This window comes from Lithobates pipiens, unplaced genomic scaffold (assembly GCF_037356315.1).
Source record: "Lithobates pipiens isolate NorthernLeopardFrog02 unplaced genomic scaffold, aLitPip1_a1.2 Scaffold_13, whole genome shotgun sequence".
Classification (NCBI taxonomy): Eukaryota; Metazoa; Chordata; class Amphibia; order Anura; family Ranidae; genus Lithobates; species Lithobates pipiens.
The window spans coordinates 298,475,827-298,502,405 of NW_027507718.1; the positions used below are offsets into that span (position 1 = coordinate 298,475,827).

At 42.2% G+C, this 26,579-nt stretch overlaps 1 protein-coding gene across 1 annotated transcript in view; it reads right to left on the reverse strand.

Moving 5' to 3' along the window:
* The window catches only part of PRDM5 (PR/SET domain 5), a 292,222-nt gene that overhangs the window by 208,168 nt on the left and 57,475 nt on the right, over window positions 1-26,579 (reverse strand). Inside the window, exon 8 of the mRNA XM_077476830.1 lies at window positions 5,701-5,780. Within this exon, the coding sequence (XP_077332956.1) occupies window positions 5,701-5,780 (80 nt within the window). The remainder of the gene's footprint in view (window positions 1-5,700; window positions 5,781-26,579) is intronic.

Below are 26,579 nucleotides of genomic sequence, written 5' to 3' on the forward strand. Positions count from 1 at the left end.
ACTGATCACTTGCATATCATTACAATAGTAATCAAAATTAATTTATTAGATATAGTAGCATATTAACAGTAGGGTTAAGAACTATAAAAGTACTGTATATCAATAAGCTAAGTGCTACAGATGATAATTTATACTCATAGGTATAGAGAAATGGGGTCGTTTCTTCTTCCCTTCCATGAGTGACACTGAATGATTCCCTTGATAGCAAAATATTATGAAACATTACATTTTAATTGTAGGCAACTATGTAGGCTAAGATATAGGGGTATAGTAATGTTTACATAAGGAAAAAAGTATAGTTGCCAACATTAGGTGCAGTTATAAACTCAACTATGTGCCAGTTTATACCGTCTGTGTTTGCTTTTCAGTTTACTATGGGAGCCTCAAACTCTGTAATCAAACCCTTCACACCACCAGAAGACTATGCAATTGCTATGTGGTCCAGCTGCACTTAAAGCCCAGTACTGACTGGTTAGAAAGTAAGTTATCAGGCAGTATTTAAAAAATGACTTTAAAGAAAATGAACATATATACATTATAACAAAGACACCTCTATCAGATCACCTTGAAAATAGTTAAATGTTGGAAATATATACTGTAGTTTTCTTTAAGTTATTGTTTCAGAAAAGCATGAATCTCATTAGTGATTTTGCCTTTGTAAATGAAGCTGGAGAATCATCAAGCACTATTGAATAATTACATGAACATGTGAATGTGAAAATTGCATATCAAATACATCTGACTTGTATGGCGTAATAGTTATTCTGCACTAGGAAAAGCAGAGACCATCACCTTTGCTAATTCTATCTCATATCATGACTTCATAGAACAGAGCAGGATAAAAGTGGTTGTAAAGGCTGAAGGTTTTTTTACCTTAATGTATTCTCCGTATTAGGGTAAAAAAAACTTCTATTGTCAGCTCTCCCCTACACCCAAATACTTACCTGAGCCCAACCTCGATCAAGAGCACCAGTGCCCAAGAGCAGCAGTACTGCTCTCTCTTTCCCTCCTCACTGAACTTAGTGAAAGCAGTGGGAGTAATTGGCTCCTGTTGCTGTCAACCAAATCCAGTGATCAGGGAGCAAGGGGCAGGGAGGGGAGCTGCACAATGGTCATCTATAGACACACACAGCCTGGTTCGGGATAGAGCCCACATGTGTACACTCATAGGAAGCAGCTTCCTATGGTGGCAAATGGAGAAGGAGCCAGGAGCACCAGCGAGGGACCTCAGAAGAGGAGGATCGGGGATGATCTGTGCAAATATTACACAGAGCAGGTAACTATGACATATTTGTTTAATAAAATGTTTTTTTTAAATCACTTTAACACAAAATCAGACGCTATACAAGTAACAGGTTCAACACTTTCCACCCAGGGCTGGATTAAAGGTGTCCACAGGCATCAAATAATGGTCAATCCATTTGCGTCTATATAGTCAGATTGGGGAACATTTGTAGGTCTGTAACCTTCTTCAATGGCATCTCTTGGCGGGAAAATAGGATTTTTGTACTCACTGTAAAATCCTTTTCCCTGAAGTTCATTGACAGACACAGCATCTTCATCTTGACCTTTATGTTATATCACCCCTTTAGCAGAGGACTAGGCAGAACATGTTAAAAACAGCAAAACTGCACAGTACCGCCCAGGGGGTGGTCGTACAGGCTATAACCCCTCACACTGCATCCAGCAGCTCAGTTCGTCAAAAGCAGTACAAACATAAATAGAAGGGGTGGATGCTGTGTCTGTCAATGAACTTCAGAGAAAAGGATTTTACGGTGAGTACAAAAACTCTATTTTCTCTTTCGTCCATTGTCGGACACAGCATCTTCATCTTGACCTTAGGGCGATCCCCAAGCAGTGTCAAAGAAAAATGAGGGGTGGGAACAGCAAGAAATTAACTCTGCCCATAACAACCAGGGCTCCTCAACGGAGGAGTTGCAACCTTAAACAGCCGCCTGCAAAACCTTGCGGCCAAAGCAAGCATCTGAAGATGCGCTCACATCAACCTTGTCAAATTTTGTGAAAGTGTGAACGGACGACCAGGCCGCCGCCTTACACACCTGAGAAACAGACGCTTGATGTTGGAAAGCCCAAGAGGCACCAGTTGTCCTGGTAGAATGTGCCGTGACAGGAAAGGGGGGCTCCCGTCCCCTTATGGCATAAGCCTGAACCACAATCTGTCTGATCCACAGAGAAATGATGGCCGACGAGACGAGGCCCTTCTTCGGACCAGTCACTAATACAAACTGTGAGTCCAACCTCCGAAAAGGAGCCGTAGCAGGCAGATACACCCGCAGAACCCGGACCACGTCCAAGGAATGCGAAGCAACCTCTTTGGTGTGTGACGGCCGAGGACACAAGGACGGAAGCACAATGTCCTCTTTTAGATGAATGGCCGAAACAACCTTTGGAAGAAACAAAGGGCGCGGCACAGCACCTGCTTATCCTTGTGGAGAACCAAGTATGGAGACTTGCATGACAAGGCCGACAACTCAGAAACCCTCCTGAAGTAATAGACTACTTTCTGAGAGAGTGTCAATAAGTGGATCTCCCTAATGTTTTCAAACGGCGGTTTCTGAAGCACCGAGAGCACCATATTCAAATCCCACGGAGGCAGTGGTGGTTGAACCGGAGGTGCCACATGTTGAACCCCCTGAACAAACGTACTCACCAATGAATGAGTAGCCAAGGGTCACTGAAAAAAGACAGCCAAAGCTGATATCTGCCCCTTAATGGTGCTTAATGCAAGTTTCTGATCCACTCCTCGCTGCAAAAACAGCAAGATCCTGGACGCCACCGCATTTCCACACACATGGACATGTAGGCCTTCAATGTATGATGAGAAGATGACTTCCATGCCCTAAGCATAGTGAAGATTACTGAATCCGACAGACCTCGGTCCCTTAGCACCTGGCTTTCAACAGCCACGCCGTTAAAGCCAGCGATGGTAAAGCCGGATGAGGTATTGGACCTTGACAGAAGGTCCTCTTGCATCAGCAGCCGCCAAGGAACATCCGCCACCATTCGTAGTATGATGCCGAGGCCATCTGGGGAAATCAGAATCACCGGAATCCCCTCGGCCTCAGCTCTGTGAAGCAGACGTGGTAGAAGTTTGAGTGGGGGGAAGGCATAAAGCAGCCAATAATGCCCCCATGGAGCCACCAATGGGTCTGCTGCATCCGTCCAGGGATCTTTTGACCTGGCCACAAACTTCTGTACCTTCCGATTGAGTCCAGCATCTGACGACTTAGGTAGTCCACTTGCCAGTTTTCTACACCTGGACGCCCCTGCAGCCTCTGTGACCATGTGGAGTGGCACCGCCTGATCGCCCGAATCTCCAACACATTGATCGGTAGGCGGGATTCTTCCTGCGTCCAGCAACCCTGGGCTGACTGTACGCCCCAAACTCCTGTTGCCCTTTTTTGGGACTAGAAACAGGTGGCATTTTTTACCACCCCTGCGCCCGCACACCACTTCCACCCTGGCAACAAAGGCCTCCGGGGGCCGCCGACAGAGCGTCCATAGGCACCGCAGGTGCAGGGGAACTGGTTGCCATAACAGGGATGTCTGGGGAAGAAGCGCCAGCTTCTGAGGCCATGCTGACTCACACTCGCCTGTCACCACTTAAGGACCTAAGGCAAGTCATACAAAATGTCAACCCTCCTAGTTGCCACAGACGGAGGGGCCCCCCCGCAGGACTCGCCACCCTGACCCAGGTACTGCACTGTGCTGCTGCAGTACACTCTCCCCTGTGTCAGCCATGAGGTGTTCTGTGTAAAAAGTGCACTGTTCTAGAAGGAAACAAGCACCCAGCGCTAGAGGCAAAACAAGCTGAGGCTACTAGAAAATAGCCGTCGGCCGCCTCAGCAAAAAACGTCCGAGGGCGCTGGGAAAATGGCCGCCGGACTTCCAGAAAATGGCCAAAAGTAAAAAACTGGCTGTGGCTACAGAAAAATGGCAGCGGCCTCAAGAAAATGACCGCAGTCCGCGCGGAGGCCCCCCCACATGGCATACACACCCAAACACCTCACCAAGGCCCAGAAACAGGGAGGAGGATGAGTGGACCCCAAACACCCAGCGCAGCTCCCTGCCAGGACTCAGAGCCCCCCCAGAGGACCCCCAGCCAAGTACATGCACTGCACCCCCATGTGCCCAGTCACACAGTGGCCCATAGTATGGGGAGGAGGGAAGGGACATGGAGAGAAGAAAGGCAGAGTGAGAGACCCCTAGTCGACCTCCCAGGAATGCCCAGCTGCTCCATCCTGCTGCCCCTGGATCCAATGGGGCATGTCGTGGCCGACCCAGCGTGTAGCTAAGGCCTGCTCACGCTCAATGGCCAGGCTGGGGAGACTACCAGGATATATATTATCCAGCCTGCCACCCAGCCCAGCTGTTGATTGTAGATCACAGGAATCAAAAATGTAGAAAAAAGAAAACAATTCCCAGGGCCAATGGTCCCACCGGGAGCCAGCTCCTTCTCCTACACTAGGCAGAAAAAAACTGAGCTGCTGGATGCAGTGTGAGGGGTTATAGCCAGTAGTACTGTGCAGTTTTGCTGTTTTTAACATGTTCTGCCTAGTCCTCTCCTAGTCCTCTCCTAAAGGGGCGATATAACCCTAAGGTCGAGATGAAGATGCTGTGTCCGTCAATGAACGAAAGAGAAAGTTGATCTGCTGGGATAGATTTTTCCTGGCTGATCGATATTATTTTATTTGGACTTTTTGAACAGCACAGGACCCACTGCATACTGCGAGAAGGTGTTTAGTCACATAGGAGATCTCATGATGATGGACCAATTGGAAAGTTTAGGAATGACAATCTAGACCCTTAGGTCCTGGGCTGAATAAGTGCTATTTTTACATAACATTAGGGTTTTCAATTGTCACTGCAGAGCCTTGTGCTGCAGAGTATAGGGCTTTTTAATGTCTAATTTAGCTTTAATAACTATCCTAGCACCCCCACCGTCTCACTAGATCTTAGCTTCCTGCCTAGATCACCTTTCTAGTCATCTGATTCCAGAACAGAGGTACACAAAAAAAAAAAAAAGGGTTTACTCTTTTTTCTTGTTGAACTTGTGTCATGCTTTTTACTTTGCTACTCCCAGACTAGATAATGAAGGCAAGCTGTTTGAGCCTCTTCTTACACTTTACAATTTACATATTTTGACTGCCCTTCACTGTATATTTAGGGTATGTTTGCACAATTCTGTTAGAGTAACTTTTTTAGAATACATATTCTCAGTAAGCAGAGAAACTCAATGTTACAGAAATCTTTTTAGTGATAAACAACAGGCTAACCTTATTTATGTGAGCTTCCAATTGGTAAAGTTGAATTAAAATTATATTATTAATAAACATAAGCAAAATATGCTCATTAGATATCTCAAAATATTAAGCCAGTAGAAAACATACAAAGAGGTGGTAGACAAAACTGTTGAAATAGGTTTTAAATTGAATTCTGGTGCAGAAGGAACTATATATAGAATACAATGCCTACTGTTGAAGACAGTCTGTCTATAAAATGAATAAAAATGTTTCTAAGAGTGAGTTGCTACACCTTTCTCTAAACAGGACCACCATTTTATGGGCCAATGAACACCAAGCAATAACATAAAAGACAGTAAATTGTCAACACTTGTAATCCCTGACCTTATATATTTACAAGTCAGACCCATAATGTGCCAAGCCTTCATTAACTGACCTTTCGATGCTCTTGGAGGTTGATTGACGAGGAGCACTTTTTGTTACACACGGTGCACATAAGCTTCTTCTTACAATTTCCTGAAAATAAATGTATTTATTAATTTTTTCATATAAAAATGAAACAACATTCACATGTTTCTAATATTCACTATTTTCAGGAGCAAAGAAGAAAACAGGTGTTTAGATGTTTTAAGTGCTTTTAAGTGCATTCTAGACCCAGTGAACTGGAATAGTAGGAATATAGAAATACTATTATTCAGAAAGTGAACTAATCACATCATTTATTTTTTTAACCATACAAATTACTGTCTAATTGCAATTTAACAAGTTTGGACTAAATTGTACCAAAATCTCAATGCATGAAAACAATAACTGACGAAACATCGAATATAATCTCTAATAGTGAATTTGTTTATTTAAAAAAGTGATAAGATGAGTTGCAAAATTTTAGATCTCAAGAGATTGTAGAGTTCTTTGCATAGTATTTTCAATGGAAGTTAGCCGAATTATAGTTTAAACCAGTGTTTCTCAACCAGTGTTCCTCAGCCTTTTTTCAGTCAAGGCACCCTTTAAAAATATTTGAATAGTTTTGCATAACAGATAAGAGCATAGGGCTTTTTAATGTCTAATTTAGCTTTAATAACTATCCACACAAGTAGGGCACCCAAAGTTAGAGGTGATTTATTCTTTATTCTTCCAACGCAAATACAATTTTGCAAACAATACTGACTAGTATTCCAAGGTTTCTCTTCTTTCTCAGTTTTTTTTTGCCATCACTCAGCTAATGTGACCCCAACGCTGATGGAGAGGGGCAGAGGAGGGTCAAACAAGGATGATATGCATTCAACTGACATCCTCCTTATCAACTGATGATGCCATTGGTTGTGAGGATGCCAGCGGCTAGAAGGTTGTAATGGTGCACAATGAAACCCTGTGGCTTTGTGTCACTAAAAGGCAGCTTTATCCACACACTGGCTTGCATACAATTTTTGGGCATTTTTTAGGTATTTTGCCAAGGCACCCATGAAGAAACCTCATGGCACACTGGTAGAAAAAGGTTGGTTTAAACTTTATGTGTTTGGTTAAATGTTACAATCTTTTTTACATAACCACTGTAATATTGTGTACTTGTTTTTACTCTCTATGTCGTGCCACTGCATACATCTTATAATCAAACAATTCATATTTCAGTTATTTGGATAGCGTACCATGTTATATAGTAGTGCATTAAGATTTGAAAATTTTATTTTGTGTAGTTGTTCAACATTCCGTATGTGCAGGTTTGATAAAAAATAAAGTAATAGAAAAACATAAATACTGATGGGCATATGCCTCAACAAGAAACACCAGGAGATGTGAAATCTACCTATCTTTGTATGAGTCATGTGCCATTGTGACATCCCACAAACTTCTTTGTTAGTAGATTGATAAATATCACAGGTAATTTTGCAGTGACTATGGTTACCTATTTTCCATTCACAATTGAATTGAAGGATTCGTTAATGGTTCCATACACTACATTACACTACACAGCTAAACTGGCACAAATGTCACATTTCTACAAGGGTCACTTGTTTTTATTCAGCATTAAGCTATGAATGGTCCCAAAAACTGGACTGAAGAAAAGACTGTAGCCAATTATAATGCTCACTATAATTAGGTAAATGTCTCATAAAGAATCATGCATGGAAAGATATGTGCCCAATCTGTTCTGCATTACTGTGCCATCAGAATTCAATAAAATCATCTCCAAGAAGGATACATACAGTGAGTTTGTAGTGAGATCTTCATTCCCTGTTCTGTGAGAAAGATTAGAGCTAAAGATCATATATATTCCTTATTTTTTAGAGAACTTCCACATGGCCAATCCCCACATGATTAAAAACTGCAAATAAAGATCGGAATAAGCTTCAGGTTGGAAGCATTTCCTGTATGAAGCTGAGCTCTAGAACACAGAGGCTTGATCTCAAACTAGCCAAGAGACATTTCAAGAGTAACATTGAACGATTTATTTTACCAAAAGTGTAGTGGAAACTCGAAACTGACTTTCAGAAGAGGTAGTCTATCAACAGTAAGAGAATTTAAAGCCAAACTTCAGCTTTCTGTCACTTTAGAATAGCTGTACAGCTGTTCACAGGAAACCCTGTCATTTCTGAATGAATAGAATGAGCTGAGGTGGAGAGGTGGGAGGACTTCATGATCTCTTCCTCAGCCAATCAAAGGAAGCTTTTTACTCATTAAGAAAATACAAAGCTTCCTGTGAACGACTGAGCAGTATTCAGCCTGACTCTGTTTTGTTCTTGAAGTGAGATAAGAAAGTCCCCCTCCTGCAGACAGAACACAGGGCTGTACACTGTATGTAGCTTAATATATATATATATATATATATATATATATATCAAATATTGTCGGAAAATGTTGCTGAAGGTGAACTTACACACTTGAAACATAGGATTATTCTCAGACAAAAACACTTATGCCCTGTACACACGGTCGGAAAATGTGCGATCGGATCGTCGTGTTGTCGGAAAATCCGATCGTGTGTGGGCTCCATCAGACTTTTTCCGTTGGAATTTCTGACACACAAAGTTTTGCCCTGTACACACTGTTGGACTTTCCGACGGAAAATGTGCAATCAGATCGTGCTGTTGGAAAATCCGATCGTATGTGGGCTCTATCAGACTTTTTCCGCCTTAATTTACGACACACAAAGTTTGAGAGCTGGATCGGAATGTCCGACCGTGTGTACAGGGCATTTGAGAGCTGGATCTAAAATTTTCCGACAACAAAATCCGATCGTTTAAATTCCGATCGTGTGTAGAGAATTCGGATGGACAAAGTGCCACACATGCTCAGAATAAATTACGAGACAAAAGCTATTGGCTACTGGCCTCTTTATAGTCCTGTTGTACGTGCTGTACGTCACCTCGTTCTGAACGATCAGATTTTCCGACAACTGTGTGGGACCGTGTGTATGCAAGACAAGTTTGGGCCAAAATCCGTCGAAAAAAAAAATCAGACGGATTTTGTCGTCGGAATGTCCGACCATGTGTACAGTGCAATACAGAGCACTACCTATATATGACAGCATCCCATCTGAGCCCCCTGAATTTTTACAACTATACCTCTTTCTGTAATAACTTAGATTATCTCCTTCCGAAGGCAAAATCTGCACGTTTTCTGAAGTTCTATATTTTCCTGCTGTTATCTTTGAATTGTTAATAGGAACACATAATTATATCTATATTTAAGGAGTTATGGAGCACATAAAGGAAGGACTGTAAAAACTGCAGATGGGCTAAACTTCTAAATCTTTACAAGAATAAGGTCAAGGGCTAAACATGACAGCAGGTCAAGCTTTATGATGCTGTCTTAGTTTGTTGTACAGAACATATGCTTTTATGACAACCTTCAAAACAGTAAGATTTTGCAGATCAAATGAACAAGCACACCATGAACTTCCTCAGTATAGGTTTATATGGAATGCTTAAGAAACTATAAAAATATGCTCAATTGCGTATATATGGATATGTTAAATTTTTTGAGTCTTGTTCTTCATAAACAAACCCATTGCATCTACTGTAAAATCTGTAGGGACACTAAGCTAATTTCCTTCTTTAAAAGAGAAGTATGGACTTTAAAAAAAAAATATTTATACTCATCTAGGTGAATTCTGCATCGATCCAATGCTGCATCTGTCCCCTGCCGGCTCTGCAGTTAGAACTGAGTGATCAAACACTGCTGATCGCTCAGTTCTCCCCCACCGCTCTGAACAGAGAGCTGGGACTGTCAGTCACCAGCTCTCTGCTCTGCTCCTCCAGCACTCACTGGCTGGCTCAGGCTCTCAGCGGAGCAATGAGAGGCTGAGCTAGCTGCAGGTCCAGGCATCTGCGTGGATTCTGGCCGTATGGTCAGGAACTTTTTAGAACCTGGACAGGCTAAGTGATGTTAGCCCACAGCAGACTTTAGCCCGTAGTCGCTGAAAACAGGTGACAGAAGTGCAAAATAAGCTGCACTCCCGTGACCTATAGGAGAAGTTCAGTCAAAATAGCTTTGGACGTACTTCTTCCTTAACCACTTCCCGACCAGCGCAAGCCGTGTACGTTGGCAGAATGGCAGGGGCAGGCATATTGGCGTACAGGTACGTGCAGTTTTAAATGCCGCCCTGCCATTGCGAGCGTGCCGCTGGTTAACCCCTTCACTGCCAGTGTCATTTACACAGGAATCAGTGCATTTGTATAGCAGTGATTGCTGTATACATGACAATGGTCCCAAAAATGTGTCAAAAATGTCCGATGTGTCCACCATAATGTTGCAATCACAATAAAAATCGCTGATCGCCGCCATTACTAGTAAAAAAAAAAGAATTATAAAAATGCCATAAAACTATCCCCTATTTTGTAAACGCTATAACTTTTGCGCAAACCAATCAATAATCGCTTATTGCGATTTTTTTACCAAAAATATGTAGAAGAATACGTATCGGCCTAAACTGAGGGAAAACATGTTTTTTTATATATTTTTGGGGGTTATTTATTATAACAAAAAGTAAAAAATAATGCGTTTTTTTCGAAATTGTCGCTCTTTATTTTGTTTATAGCGCAAAAAATAAAAAACGCAGAGGTGATCAAATACCACCAAAACAAAGCTCTATTTATGGGGAAAAAAAGGACATCAATTTTGTTTAGGAGCCACGTCGCACGACCGCACAATTGTCAGTTAAAGCGACGCAGTGCCGAATCGCAAAAAGTGGTCTGGTCATAAGCCAGCAAAATGGTCCGGGCTGAAAGTGGTTAAATATTATGAACTGAACTGAACGTTTCTATCAATGCATATTACTTAGACTTCTTTTATTCAGCATTCTTCAGAACATTACATTGATGCATCAGTGTGTACTGATACTTTCCTAAACATGGACGGTCTATATTTTCTGTTTTTAGGTATATCCATCAGTCAGCCCCTATGACACTATAGGGCAACTGTCTTTTCGGAGACATAGTTATACAGTATATTATGGTATGTTTATCTTCAGGAACACTCAGAACATAATAAACAGAAATTTACAAACACAGGCTCTGATATCAAATGCATAACCAGAAACCAACTCTATAATTGAGCGTCACTGAATTTTTTAAATTATTATTATTATACAGGATTTATATAGCACCAACAGTTTGCACATCGCGTTACCTTGTTATGGCAAACAGTATGATTACAATACAATTTAATAAAGGAGGAATCAGAGGGCCCTGCACATTAGAGATTACAATCTAACAGGGAATAATTTTTTTACCAGACCATGCCCCTCTGCAAACTATAATACTTAAAACTGCCAATTCTGGTAAATTCTTTTAAAAGTCTAAATTAGGGGGTTGATTTACTAAAAGCAAATAGGCTGCTTACTTTGGAAGGGAAATTAGTAATCAACCCCACAGTGTAAGCCACATGCACAGATCATGTATCTTTATATTATTTTTTTATTTCTCACCCATACTATAATGATATCTCTGCCGTGCACAAATGAAAAGAGATATAATACCCAAGAGCAAACATTTATTATATTGCAGCCTACCAATTCTTAGATGTGATAGCTGCATTCATTTTTTAGGCTTTCTTCTATTTTGGGCTCTTTCACACATGCGGACCATACAGTTTTTCAGGCAGACCTGAACGGACATTTCATGCACCTCTATGGAGCAACGGATGTCAACGGTGACATGTCCGCTGACATCCGATCCGCTAAATGCAGATGGATGGAAATCCTATTTTCCATCCGTCTGGTGGATCGGATAAGGCGAAAACGGACAGGTGGTCCGTTTTTATTTGATTCCCATGGAGGACAGTGGGGCTCTGACAGGTCCTGCCCTGCACAGTGAGCAGAGATGGACCTGTCATTCGTTAGCTTAGCAGGGATCAACAGATCGATCCCTGCTGAGCAAGCAGAGTTCATCAAACGGACAGTTCCATGTGAAAGGGGCCTTTTATCTGGTAATTATCTGGTAATATCTGTTATTTGTTCACAGAACAATCTCTCCAGCAGAATGTATCAGTTTACATGGATGAGACAAACCATTTTTTACACTGGTAGGAATGATTAAAATGATCAGCTTTTATTCATTCATGCAAAACCTTTATTCCAAAAGGAAAAAAAACTGTTTGCTGTAACTGCCTATAAAGTGTGAGCTGGAGGGGGGCGTGGCTTATCGCGTGGAGCTGGAGGACGTGTAGTGTCTCAGCTCCCGGATCCCGTGGCTTCACAGGGCTTCACCACACCGCAGAAAGCAGCCTCACCAAGGAGGTAAAGAGACAGGGGGAACCAGTCCAGGGGGCTATTTGCGGCAATTTTTAACACAATCTTCGGCTGTGGCCCAACGCTGGACGGAATCCAAGATGATGCCGGCGCCTCTGTCCCCTGCCCCGCTCTGAATCAGCCTTAGACTCCCTGGCTGTATCGCAGGCATGCCATCCACCCCCTGGGACCCCACCACCTCCAGAGGCTCCAGGAGCCACACCAATACCTCCCTGGGATCAGCACAGCTACATGTGCTCCCTCCCCACAAAGACTGACTTTGAACAATGTGTTAAGCGCATTGAAAAAGCATACAACCAGGAAATAACTGAGCTTAAAAAGGACATTGGGTCTCATTTTCGTACAGACCCATGAAGAAATATTAAATATCCACACAGTCATGCTGCACAGCACTTATCATACCAGCAAGACGACATAGAGAATAGAAACAGACTGTAAGGGAATTGCGCGCCCGGCGCATGCTGGTGCGCATGCAGAGGGGACCACAGATGCCTGTACGCACCTATGGGAGGGCGCTTTAGCACTAGTTGGCGCCAGTTAGCCCATTTAAGAGGGACTCCAGCAGCAGACCAGTGCTGACTGGTCTTTCAGCTTAGTTCGCGTTACTCTGAAATCCGCCCTGTTTGTCTGATTGTTGTACCCGTTGTTGACCTTGGCTCCCGTTGACCCTGCTCTGAACTCTGCTATACCTGAACTTTGGTTCCTGATCCCGGCTTCCCATTTGACCAGTCTCTGCCTGATGTTACGGTACCCTGCTGCCCACCTGTTGACGAACCCAGCCTCCCATCTGACCAGTCTCTGCCTGATGTTCTGGTACCCTTCTGTCTGTCTGTTGATGAACCCGGCTATTCCTGTGGCCTTGTTTAGGTGTCCTGCTCGGCTCAGCGTTACTGCCCGAGTGTTTGCCACCATGGTCCTGCTACCAGCTGTGACTTCCTGCTCTGCAACCACAGTCCTGCTACCAGCTGCGACTTCCTACTCTGCCACCACAGTCCTGCTACCAGCTATGACTCCCTGCTCTGCAACCACAGTCCTGCTACCAGCTGCGACTTCCTGCTCTGTAACCACAGTCCTGCGACCAGCTGCGACTTCCTGCTTCAGGATTCCAGGCTTCCATCTGCAGGCACTCGTGTGCCTCCTGTCCCTTGGCTCCTTCTGTTTCACTCTCAGTGGGACCTGGGCTGGAGATACAAGAGAGGCCGACCTCATCATTTCAGTCTCCCCTCAGGTACGTGGCACAGACGCAATAATATCTGTGGAACCCAAGGATTTAAATGCGGCTGTGACAGCCATTTTCAATCAGCTATTGCAACTGCCTAAAGACAACCACCTTGAACTGGACAATGTCCACAGGACCTCCGGCCCCAGGAAACCTGACCCATCCTTTGTGTGTGATACCCTATGCAGAGTGCACTTCTACAACATTAAAGAAGCCACCATGTGTCCTGCCAGCACGCAACACTCTATTCTCTTTAACACTACCCCTGTGATGCTTCTACCGGACCTATACTATATAATATACTAAATCCTTGTACCACCATCCCCTGTTCTAGTCACATGTTACATGTTAATGTTCATAATACCTTTTTTTCTCCCCATGACAGGTTGTATTGTTCTTATTTCTGTCTTGCCCTGTGGAGCCCAGAAACCCGGGGTCCCCTCCAAGCCTCCCAATTACCCCCCCCCCCCCCAGGCATTCTCGGTGCCAGTTCCTGTCCACTTTTTGTAATATTTCAATTTCTAATTAAACCCTTGGCAGTACCAGAATTTCTGGGTGCCATCAAGGGTCTAAAACTAGGCAAATGCCCCGAGCCCGGGTGGCTATACCCCACGATTCTACAAAACCTTTGCACCCCTATTAACACCATTCCTGGCCCGGGCTCTCAATGCCATAGATGACAATACCCTTCCCTCCAGAGACCTCTTATCTGCCAGTGAATCCATTCTCTTGAAACCCGGTAAGGATCCTTCACAATGTAGTAGCTACCGCTCCATATCCCTACTAAATATAGACCTAAAATTATTTGCGAAGGTCCTCGCCAACTGCCTTTCACCACTACTGCCGGAGATTATTCATAGAGATCAGGTTGGTTTTCTTCCAGGCAGGGAAGCCCGGGACATACACCTAATTTTCTATATACAGCAACACTGCCAGCAAGCTTGTCTCCTGTCTTTTGATGCTGAAAAGGCATTTAACTAGGTAAACTGGCGCTTCCTGCAACTCTCTCTGGAACAAATAGATCTCGGATCCCCCTTCATCACCAAAATTCATCATCCTTGTGCATCGGTCTTGTTGAACGGCACCACGTCAGAGGTGTTTGACATATCTAATGGCACCCGTCAAGGCTGTTCCCTCTCCCCACTCCTATTTGTCATTGTAATCGAGCACCTGGCATGCGCCATTCGACAAAATGCATCCATACAGGGAATTCAAACAGCCTCCGAATACTATAAACTATCTCTTTATGCTGATGACCTATTAATATATGCCCGACAACCACACACGGCCCTCCCCTCCCTCTTCTGAATTTAACCACTTCCCACCCACGGCCGTCATATGACATCCTGGTCTTTCAGTGGGAATATCTGAATAATTCTAGCAGCGACAGGCATCATTCAGATATCCTTTTTTTCAGCCGGCAATTCTGTGCACCATAAGAATGATCATAGAGGCAGTTCCACCGCTTGATCATTCTTACAGGCAATGGGAGGGGACACCCCCCTCCCGCCGCCATCCGGTGCTTCTCCGGGCTCTCCCGTGCCATCGGAGACCCAGAGAAAGAGTCGTCCAGCGCCGGGTGATGATGACGATAGAGATTTCCGGTGACCAGATGGTCACCAGTCATCTTTGTCACCGTCGGAGGCCAGGGAGCGATGTTATGATGTCACACCCGGGTTCCCGGAAGTAAACAAAGCCACGATCGCGGCTGTCAGCATGGGATCAGTGAAATTTTTTTCACGATCTCATGCTTTCCAGCCTGGAGGAGAGATGTAGGGTCTTACTGACCCCATATCTCTCCATAAAGAGGACCTGTCACATAGATTCCTATTACAAGGGATGTTTACATTCCTTGTAATAGGAATAAAAGGGATCAAAAAAAAAAGTTGTAAAAATAAAGTAAAAAAAAAAAAAAAGTAAAATAAAAAATAAAATAAAAAAATTTGTTTTTTAAAACGCCCCTGTCCCCAGTAGCTTGCGCTCAGAAGCAAACGCACACATTAGTCCCACTCACATATGTAAACGCCATTCAGACTACATATGTGAGGTATCACCACATGCGTTAGAGCACAAGCAACAATTATAGCTCTAGACCTCCTCTGTAACTCTCAATATGTAACCTGTAAAAAAATTTAAAGCGTCGCCTATGGAGATTTTTAAGTACTGAAGTTTGGCGTCATTCCATGAGTGTGTACATTTTTAAAGTGTGACATGTTAGGTATCTATTTACTCGGCATAACATCATCTTTCAAATTATACAAAAAAAATTGGGCTAACTTTACTGTTTTGTTATTTTTTAAATCATGAAACGTTTTTTTCCCCCAAAAAATGTGTTTGAAAAATTGTTGCGCAAATACTGTGCGAGATAAAAAGTTGCAATGACCGCCATTTTATTCCCTAGGGTGTCTGCTAAAAAAAAATATATAATGTTTGGGGGTTCTGAGTAATTTTCTAGCAAGCAAATTATGATTTTTACGTGTAGGAGAGGAGTGCCAGAATAGGCCAGGTATTGATGTGGTTAAACGCTTCGGCCAACTAAGTAATTTTAAGCTCAACATATCCAAAACAGAGCCCCTCAATATCTCCCTATTCACTTCCACCATGTCCTCACTTAGCTCCAATTATTCTTTCCAATGGCAGGCCAAGGGCCTCTCCTACCTAGGCATAATGATCCCCGTCAACCTCACTAACCTCTATGCACTAAACTACATCCCTCTTCTCTCTCATCTACGAAAAGACCTGGCTGAATTGGGGGGGGGGGGGGCGACACTACCTTGGTTTGGTCACATAAACACCCTCAGATGGATACCCTACCCAAATTATTATATCACTTACAAACCGTACCAGTCACCATCCTCAAATACTTTTTTTTGGCTCTACACTCCCTTTCCATTAGTTTTATCTGGACTAAGGGGTTATCCAGAGTTAAATATAAGCTACTCACATGCCCAAAGCTACAAGGTGGCACGGGACTACCAGATTAAGAACTTTATTACAAATATACTCTGATGGTCCATACCCTGAAATGGTTCCCGTGACCATTTTAAAAAAGGCCTCAGTAATGGTTGAGCAGGACCTAGCTCCAGTAGACCTATGGGCTCTTCTCTCACTTATCTGGCACCTCCCCTCTAACTATAGCCGTCCTTGTTCTTTGGTATAGGAGAGGGCTGTGTGAGGTTCTCTCCTAGGACCCCTCCCCCTTATCTCCTTTATTTGACAACCTGGCCTTCCCTCAGGCAATTGGAGCTCATCAATTGGGATCATTCTACCGCTCCTCCTGGCCTCAGGCACACACCTTCATCCACTCAGGTATCGGGGCCTTGATCGTTCCTGAGGGGACACGCGATTGGCTTACTTCCCAACATATAACCTTCGCAAAACAACTATTCCACTCATCTCAAATCCATCGCCCATTCTCAGAGAGGAATGGCAGACTGCGTATCACTTCGCACATAGGTCCTCTATCTCCTGTTACACCCAAGAGAAAAACTTCAAGCTCATGTCCAGATGGTACAGGGACCCTGCTATGCTACATAAAATATTCCCATCTAACTCACCCACCTGCTGGTGATGCAATGAAGCCACGGGCACTTATCTCCATATCTGGTGGGAGTGTGAAAGGATAAGACCCTTCTGGAAGCAGGTATTTCAGGAATATAATAATATATATGATGAATCTTTCCAACTGACCCCTGAGATAGCTCTTCTCTGCATGTTGCCAGGGTCAATAGCCTCTCAATGTCAACAATGTATTTTACACTTTTTTGCTATCAGCAGCCCGACAACTGATCCCCTTAGTCTGGAAAACAACCACCACCCCCACCCCCTCCCCATTATCCCATTGGGTCTCCACAGTAAATGACATCATGAGAATGGAGGAGATGTTAGGACTCGACAACAACACTTTGGACAAATATAAGGTTTTGTTGTCAGTCTGGCTACGCTTTTCTTCCTCAGATACCCTGGCTGGCATGCTCCCCGTTCTTTCGAGCTCAGCTCCACCCCCACCATGACCTTTTTCTAGGGATATGGGAATATCCTTCATTTACCAACTTACTGTCTTTTCATCCCAGGCTTTCCCAGCAGACCCCACCCTTTCTGCCTTTATTTTGCTTCTTCTTCTTGATATGTCAACTGTATTCCTGATGTAATGTTTATTCCACCAATAAAAACATTTTCAACTCTAAATTGTGGGATAGAGATTGGCTTAATTTTGTTAGTGGTTCTAAATCTGCTAATACCCCCCCCCCCCCCCACACACACACACACCCCCAGTCTGACAACGCTGCTGTGCCTCCTGTGCTCATTCCTCCAGAGCTGTCTCTCACTAACACAGGAGTTGTTTCACTGGCCAGATCCCCAGGTTAAAACAGAGGGAAAAAGCCAAAGAAAAGAGAACTGATGCAACCACCAAATCTAATGATTAATAAGCATCTAATGATTAGTAAGCTGCAATATATTACAGTATATTTTTGGTTTTGGGTTTTAAGTTGTAAGGACTCTTCTCTGCACTCACAACAGATGCCTTTTTTTTTCTGGTGATGGCCTCATGACTTTTCATTTCAGCCTTTTTTTTAAACCTTTTTTATGTTTAGACATTTTTGTAGCACCAGTTTATTCTTTAATTTTTGTATAATGGCAAATAAGCATAAAGGTGGAGAACATAGAAAGACATGACTAAATACCTTTTATTTCTAATCAAAACAGACTTCTAGTATATAATTACACATGCTTCAAAATTAGATGAGATTCATTGGTGACAATCTGTAGAACAAATCGACTGCATGTTTGTCATAAATGTTTGCTTAAGGAAAGTGCAATTTGCAGCTAATATTGACATGATCATATGGTCGATTTTTTACAAAAAATCTGTGTTTGCAAAAGCGATTGCTAGTGGAATTAAACAATGTCCCTATATTTGCAGAGATAATCAACATGAAAATTAGAATGACTTTGTGAATCTTTGGGTAGAAGATCCTTTATTGATATTACCAGGTATCCTATGTCGTATTCTATTTACTAATTTACTATGTCATTCTATGCCTTTACATATTTACTAACCAGTTATATTGCTTTATCTACTGAGATTTGAGTAGGTAGACTTCTTGAAGGTTACTATATATTAAATGAAAAAAGTACATACATTAATGTTATAATCTGTTACACATAATCACCATGACATTATATACATATTTACTTGTATATATTTAAATGTAATTTATTAATTATATCTGTATTTATAGTATTTACAAAACAAGCATTTCCTGACAATGCACCTGACAGCACTTTTTTCAGACCTAAAGCGTAACTTCCCACAAAAAGTTCCACTTTTCCTCCTCCTTCCCCCTCCTCTACCATATTTGGATTTTTTTTGATGGAGTAAGTACTTAGTTATACCACATCCGCTCTGACCACCTAGGTGATCAGACGCAACCTCCTGGGACATGTCACGGGTCTCAGAAGGCTGCAGGACCATTCAGCACAGCTTGGCTCAGACATGAGCAGTGGGAAGCCAGCTGTGAAGCTGTGATGGAGGCTGGGGGCTTGAAGACTGGCAAAGAACCCGCCCAGGTGAGGACAGCACTGGATCCCTGGATAGGTAAGTGTCTGCTTACTAAAAGTCAGCAGCTACAGAATTAGCTGCTGACTTTTAATTTTTGGAAACCCGACTGAAGCTCCTCTTTAAATCTGTGGAAGTTTGCATTTGCTGATGTACTTTTTATGCTCAACATAAAACAAAAAAATCTGAGACAAAAGAAATAGTGCCAGGAGCTGTGATTGGATGCCTTCTAACAATATGACACTAACACTATAGATGTGGTGCAAACTAGTTAGAGAATGAGGGTACTAAATCCTAAGAGGCCTTGTTATAGCTAAAACATGGCCACACAGAGTCTATGAAAGTCAGCATACAAGCTCCCAGTAATCAATAAAAGTCTAGTTGTCAGGAAGAAGATCCAGGAATGTGCTTTATTCCACAACCTCAATGTCTATTGTCCCTATTACTATCTATTGTTGTTACGGAAGTATTTGGAGGTGTTAAATTTCACTTTACCAAATGGTATGCTTTCCAGAAAAACCACACACACACACACACACACAACATGGATCAGATTTAGCCATTCCTATCTAGGAATAGTAGTTTAAAAAAACATTTACAGATGTCACAGAATGCGCACAAGGGCTACTTTTTCTTCAGAAGAGCAGCCAGATGCTATGAGATCTGGACTACCTTCTGATTATTTTGTTAACTGGCCTGGTTCTCAGTTAGCAGAGCTGGTTGATTAGATGATTTTCCAGTTTCAAGGCTGCAAAGACATTTTAAGAGTATCAGATATCGCCACTCTTTTCTTATCCCTCTGGCTACTCAAACCAAATGAATCACAGAAAAAACTTTATCAAACCAATAATAACAATACTGTGGTCTTGTTTATCAGTCTTTTTTAATCTGTTGAGCAAGGCCAATTCAGGAAAATAGCTGACAGTATAACTGTCAGCACTATAATGATGGCCATAAATATAGTAGACTTTCAAATGAAAATTCTTAGGATAAGAAGGTTCAGGGTCAGCACTTGTTTTCAACCACATTGATACGAAAATTCGAAGGAGCAGGTATGTGGTTTTTGTTTGGTAAAGTCCATTCATTCCAGAATCAAATGTTAAAGCGGGATTCCGCTGCCGAATCTTTTTTTTTTATTCTGTGTCTTTGTTATGCATTTACTAATGTGTTTTTGTACTCACTACTTGTGGCTTTTTACTCCCCGGCTTGCCGATTTCTTGCAGAAGAAACAGTTTTAAAAATTCACGCCGGCTGTTTCCATGTTGCTTGTGGGCATTTGAAGCCTACAAGCATTTCCTTCTGGGATGCGGTGATGCTGTGCTCCCAGCATTCACCGCTCGATCCCACGCATGCTTATTGTTAGCAGCGAGCAGCGCCGTAAAACTTCGGGTTGCCATCACAACGGGCGGCGTCCTCGGCAGTTCCCGCCCTGTTGTGATGGCAACGAAATAAACAATGGTGCCTTCTGACACGGCCTCGTCACATGACTGGCATCATGTGACGCTGAAATCTCATGAGATTTTGGCAGGACAGCGTTCCCCGCTGATTCATGGGAACAATGTGAGAAACCTCCCAGGGGACTTTGCGGAGCTGGGGAAAGGCGATAACCACGCCTACTCCCACGGGAGGAGAGCCCGGAAGTCACCTTTGAAATGTAAATTAAAAGTTAATTACGGCGATCGGATTTTTATAAAGGTACGGCATCTATGGGAGAAACACTATGGCCTGTGAGGTTTTTAAATTGTGAGTACAACACCGCTTTAAATGCAAGTAAAATATTTTGAACAACATGCAAATGTTCTAAAATTTTCGTTAGGACATGCTATCAATCTATAGCCAGCTTTAGATCCCAACTTGTGCTTGGGATTACTTTCTGATTGTTAGTTTTGTGTGAATTTTCCTTGAAATGATAAACGAATACATAAATCACATGAATTACAGGAGATTAAATCACAGAATGAAACATTACATTTAGTTTAACTATTTACTGTGTTTTAATAATTTCTACAAATGTCTGTTTATTGTTTACCCATTTTGGTGCTATCATGCTATTATATTCTTCACTCCCGGAGGTCTTTCCACATGCACTCAAAGTGACAGGACTCCTGGCCTTTAAACATGTATGTAATATCACCCAACCCTTCCTCTTTCCTCCTCTCAAGCCCTTCTACTTTCTAGCTCCCTCATCATGTTCTCCCATGTTCACATCCAGGACTTCTCCAGAGCCTCTCTTATCCTCTGAAAACTCTGTACACCAATCTGTTAATCTATCTTCTATTCTGTCTGCCTTTAGGTGATCCCTGAAATCTCATCTCTTCAGTGAAGCCTCTACCTAACAACTGAACGTTTACTTTCTCCATTACCTTATCACCTTTTACTTTCTCCACTACCTTATCACCAATACCTAACAACTGAACTTTTACTTTCTTCATTATTATTATTATTATACAGGTTTTATATAGCGCCAACAGTTTGCTCAGCGCTTTACAACATGAGGGCAGACATTACATTTACATTACTATTTGGCACAAGAGGAATAAGAGGGCCCTGCTCGTTAGAGCTTACAATCTAAAAAACCGTATCCCTTCTTTTTGTATCACGTACCTCTCTCTTTTAGATTGTAAGCTCTCTCGAGTATACCCTTCTAACCTTCTTGTATTTTATTGAAACTGTACTGTCTCCTTTTATATTATAAACTGCTTGCATTATATAAATCCTGTATAACAATAATAATAATCTGACTCCTCCCAAATCTGCTAGCTGCTTGCCTTATCTGATGTCCGAATGGGGAGTAGCCTCCCTGGCGGTATTCCCGAGTCTGGCTTGGGGTGAGATTTAATTGTCGTATTCCTGAGCCAGACTTGGGATCGCATCGCTGGATCCATGTAGGGGGTTACTTACCTTGTCCCCTGGATCCAGCGATGTCTCCCCGCTGTGATCAGCGAGCCGCCCTGTCTCGCTCGATCTGTGACAGCGCAGAGCTCCGTTCCCTGCGAGCGTTGGGACGCACGGGGACAGAGTTCGGCGCCAAATTCAAAAAGTAAAAAACACAGTATAGATACAGTATACTGTAATCTTACAGATTAAAGTACTGTATCAAATAATTACACATCCCCTTTGTCCCTAGTGGTTTGTCCAGTGTCCTGCATGCAGTTTTATATTATAAATACTGTTCTTTATGCCAGGAAACTGGAGATTGTCCATAGCAACCCAAAAATGTCCGTTTACATCAAAAGTGGTTATAGACCAGCTAGAAAACAGCGATAATAAATTAGAATCACTCGCAGAATTGAGCGATAGTAATTTGTGGGGAAATACGTCATCAAACACTAAAAGTAATGACAGCGACAATTCTGCAACTCAGCATATTTCAGTGTTTATGATTTGATTACATTATTGAATAATTTTTATTCTTATTATAGTATTATTTGTTATAATTATTTATAGTTTTTTATTTTATTATATATATATATATATATATATATATATATATATATATATATATATTAATTTATGATTTCATATTTCAAATTTTATCATACCCGGGATGTCTATTAGACTCTTGTTTGGATGGATTTAAGTGAATTATTTCTAAAAATTACAGGCCTACAATATAAAACGACAAATTTCCATGCAAATTAATGGTACCGCTTTCAGCACCTAAAATCTGAAATAATCATACCGCCAGGGAGGTTAAGGTTAGACTAAATTACCAATTTTAATGTTAAAGTCAATAAATACATATACTACCCTAACAATTGACTACACATTTTTTTCTGTATACTTTTTCACACTCACACAAACACATACATTGTATCATGCACAGTTTTTTTTGTTTGGCATCTACATTGACTAGAAAATATAAAAAGACATTTAAAATGCACCTTAAACACCTGCCCTAACACACTCAAGTAAAGTTGTGTTACAGTTTCTTTACTCTAGAATCAATCATTAATGCACAGCACAGTTGTTGGTACTAATGCAGATTGTTGACTATTAGAGTAGGACAAGTAGAACACAGCTTTCCATCTCTCCAAAAAAAATAATTAACAAATAAACAAAACATTTGCCATTTTCTGTATCATTAGACCCCTTTCACACTGAGGCATTTTTCAGGAGCTTTTCGGTTAAAAATAGCGCCTGTAAAGCACCTGGAAAATGTCTCCCCTGCAGTCTCTGTGTGAAAGCCAGAGTGGTTTCACACTGAGGCGATGCGCTGGCAGGACATTAAAAAAAAACTCCTGCAAGCAGCATCTTTGGAGCGGTGTATATACCGCTCCTGCACATTGAAATGAATGGGCAGCACCACCAAACCGCTGGCAAAGCGCAGATTTGCGGGTTGTTTTAACCCTTTTTCAAGTGCCAGTGGGGGTTAAAAGCTAGCGGCCGACAACCTCTGCAAAAACGGCTAAAAATAGCAACGCTATACCGCTGACAGCGCCGACGCCCCAGTGTGAAAGCAGCCTAAATGTAATAAAACTGTAGTGAAATACTTGACAAGGTTAGCTAAACTGAAATAGTGTGGGAAAAATGTTTTCTACATGTTAACTGTGGCTATAATAAGCTTAAGGCTGGGTTCACACTGCTGCGGCTACGAGAACCTGATGTGATTCGCACCGCACTGCAGTGCAAATCACATCCGATCTCTGTGCGATGCGAGTTCAGCCATACAGATAGTATGGCTGAATTTGCATCGCACCCGCCCCAAACTCACACAGGACCCTTTTTTTGGTCCGCAGCAGAATCGGATCGCATGGGTGTTCACACCATGCGATCCGATTCCTGTCCGAGTTTGCAGATCGCACTGCGATATGCGAACTGATCTGGGGGTGTCATTAACATTTCACTGACACTCCCAGCAGTTCGCATAGGGCAGTGTGAACTGCCGCCGGGAGGCATGCGATGCGGAAACCCGCCGCGGATTTGCGGCATTCCCGCCGCGGATTTGCAGCATTCCCGCATCGCTGCAATGTGAACCCAGCCTAACATACCCCAATCACTTATTTTTAGAAATATATATTTACTCTGTGAAGCCAATTAAACATGCATTGTGGGCTAGCAGTTTTATTATAGTTTTATTTTTATTATTATACAGTGCCTTGCGAAAGTATTCGGCCCCCTTGAACTTTTCAACCTTTTGCCACATTTCAGGCTTCAAACGTAAAGATATAAAATTAAAATTTTTTGTGAAGAATCACCAACAAGTGGGACACAATTGTGAAGTGGAACGAAATCTGTTGGATAATTTAAACTTTTTTAGCAAATAAAAAACTGAAAAGTGGTGCGTGCAAAATTATTCGGCCCCTTTACTTTCCGTGCAGCAAACTCACTCCAGAAGTTCAGCGAGGATCTCTGAATGATCCAATGTTGTCCTAAATGACTGATGGTGATAAATAGAATCCACCTGTGTGTAATCAAGTCTCTGTATAAATGCACCTGCTCTGTGATAGTCTCAGGGTTCTGTTGAAAGCGCAGAGAGCATCATGAAGACCAAGGAACACACCAGGCAGGTCCGTAATACTGTTGTGGAGAAGTTTAAAGCCGGATTTGGATACAAAAAGATTTCCCAAGCTTTAAACATCCCAAGGAGCACTGTGCAAGCGATCATTTTGAAATGGAAGGAGTATCAGACCACTGCAAATCTACCAAGACCTGGCCGTCCCTCTAAACTTTCAGCTCATACAAGGAGAAGACTGATCAGAGATGCAGCCAAGAGGCCCATGATCACTCTGGATGAACTGGAGAGAACTAGAGCTGAGGTGGGAGAGTCTGTCCATAGGACAACAATCAGTCGTACACTGCACAAATCTGGCCTTTATGGAAGAGTGACAAGAAGAAAGCCATTTCTCAAAGATATCCATAAAAAGTCTTGTCTAAAGTTTGCCACAAGCCACTTGGGAGACACACCAAACATGTGGAAGAAGGTGCTCTGGTCAGATAAAACCAAAATCGAACTTTTTGCCCACAATGCAAAACGATATGTTTGGCGTAAAAGCAACACAGCTCATCACCCTCAACACACCATCCCCACTGTCAAACATGGTGGTGGCAGCATCATGGTTTGGGTCTGCTTTTCTTCAGCAGGGACAGGGAAGATGGATAAAATTGAGGGGAAGATGGATGCAGCCAAATACAGGACCATTCTGGATGAAAACCTGTTGGAGTCTGCAAAAGACCTGAAACTGGGATGGAGATTTATCTTCCAACAAGACAATGATCCCAAACATACAGCAAAATCTACAAAGGAATGGTTCACAAATAAACGTATCCAGGTGTTAGAATGGCCAAGTCAAAGTCCAGACCTGAATCCAATCGAGAATCTGTGGAAAGAGCTAAAAACTGCTGTTCACAAACGCTCTCCATCCAACCTCACTGAGCTCGAGCTGTTTTGCAAGGAAGAATGGGCAAGAATTTCAGTCTCTCGATGTGCAAAACTGATAGAGACATACCCCAAGCGACTTGCAGCTGTAATCGCAGCAAAAGGTGGCTCTGCAAAGTATTATAATTTTGCACGGCCCACTTTTCATTTTTTTATTAGTTAAAAAAGTTTCAAAAATCCAATAGATTTCGTTCCACTTCACAATTGTGTCCCACTTGGTGATTCTTCACAAAAAATAAAAATTTTATATCTTTATGTTTGAAGCCTGAAATGTGGCAAAAGGTTGAAAAGTTCAAGGGGGCCGAATACTTTCGCAAGGCACTGTAGTATTTGGTCAATCATTTTTTGTGACACATCTAAATAATCATCAGAGTGTTTGCTTATGTAAGCTAAAACTAATTGGAAGCTTTATATTTTATGAGGTCTGTCCTTAAAGGAGTGAAAAGTCACAAACAAGTAAATACACAATAAAGACGTAAAATGCAAGTATTGTCTCATCTACCCACCATCCTTTGCAATATATGAACATTTACCAATTTAAAACAAACTCTCCACCTTCCTTTTGTAATCTCATCCCTGTTAACTTCCTCTCTCGCAATCTGACTTTTTTTTTCTATATATTGCTTTTTACAAGGAACCCCCCTCACACACACGCACACACACACACACACACACACACACACACACACACACACACACACACACACACACACACACACACACTACCTGGATTCTCACACAAGCAAGACTGATGTATGCAGTAGCCTGCAGCTTCCCAGGATACCCACACCACACAACCCAGGAGCCCTCAAGGTACTCTACTGTGCATGCGCCATGATGCATCAATAGGGGGAAGGCTGTCTATTCTTGGTTCTTGAAGCGCTTGCACATCCTCAAGGTACTAGCCGTAAGAACCTGGAAGATACAGTAGTCTCTACAACTGGCAATAACACATTACTGCACACTGTCATTTTACCATTTACCCCATTGCCTGATTTATTCATTGCTTCCTCAGACTTAAAGTGCTAGGTCCTAATTTTCAAAAGCATTGACAATTGAAGACTTTAAAAGACTGAAAGTGTGCCTGGGGAGGAGGTTACAGAGTTAGCAAGCGTAGGCAATGGGCCACATGCACTGTTTGCAATCTGAATGTCCTAGGTTTGAAATTTAACCAACCATGCATACAGGCATCTACGTGTGCCTGCCATATGAACCTACCAGCAATGTTTCAAATGTCTTACCAGCTCACAAGTTTGCTGCAAGACTTCAAAATAAGAATAAGCAGCTACTTGAAAATTCTAGAATCTTGTGGAAAGTACACATTATCAGATTTTTTAAAATTTTTAGTTTAGTAAACCAAGACAATGAGAATGAGAGATGCCATATATTGTTACATATCATCTGCATAA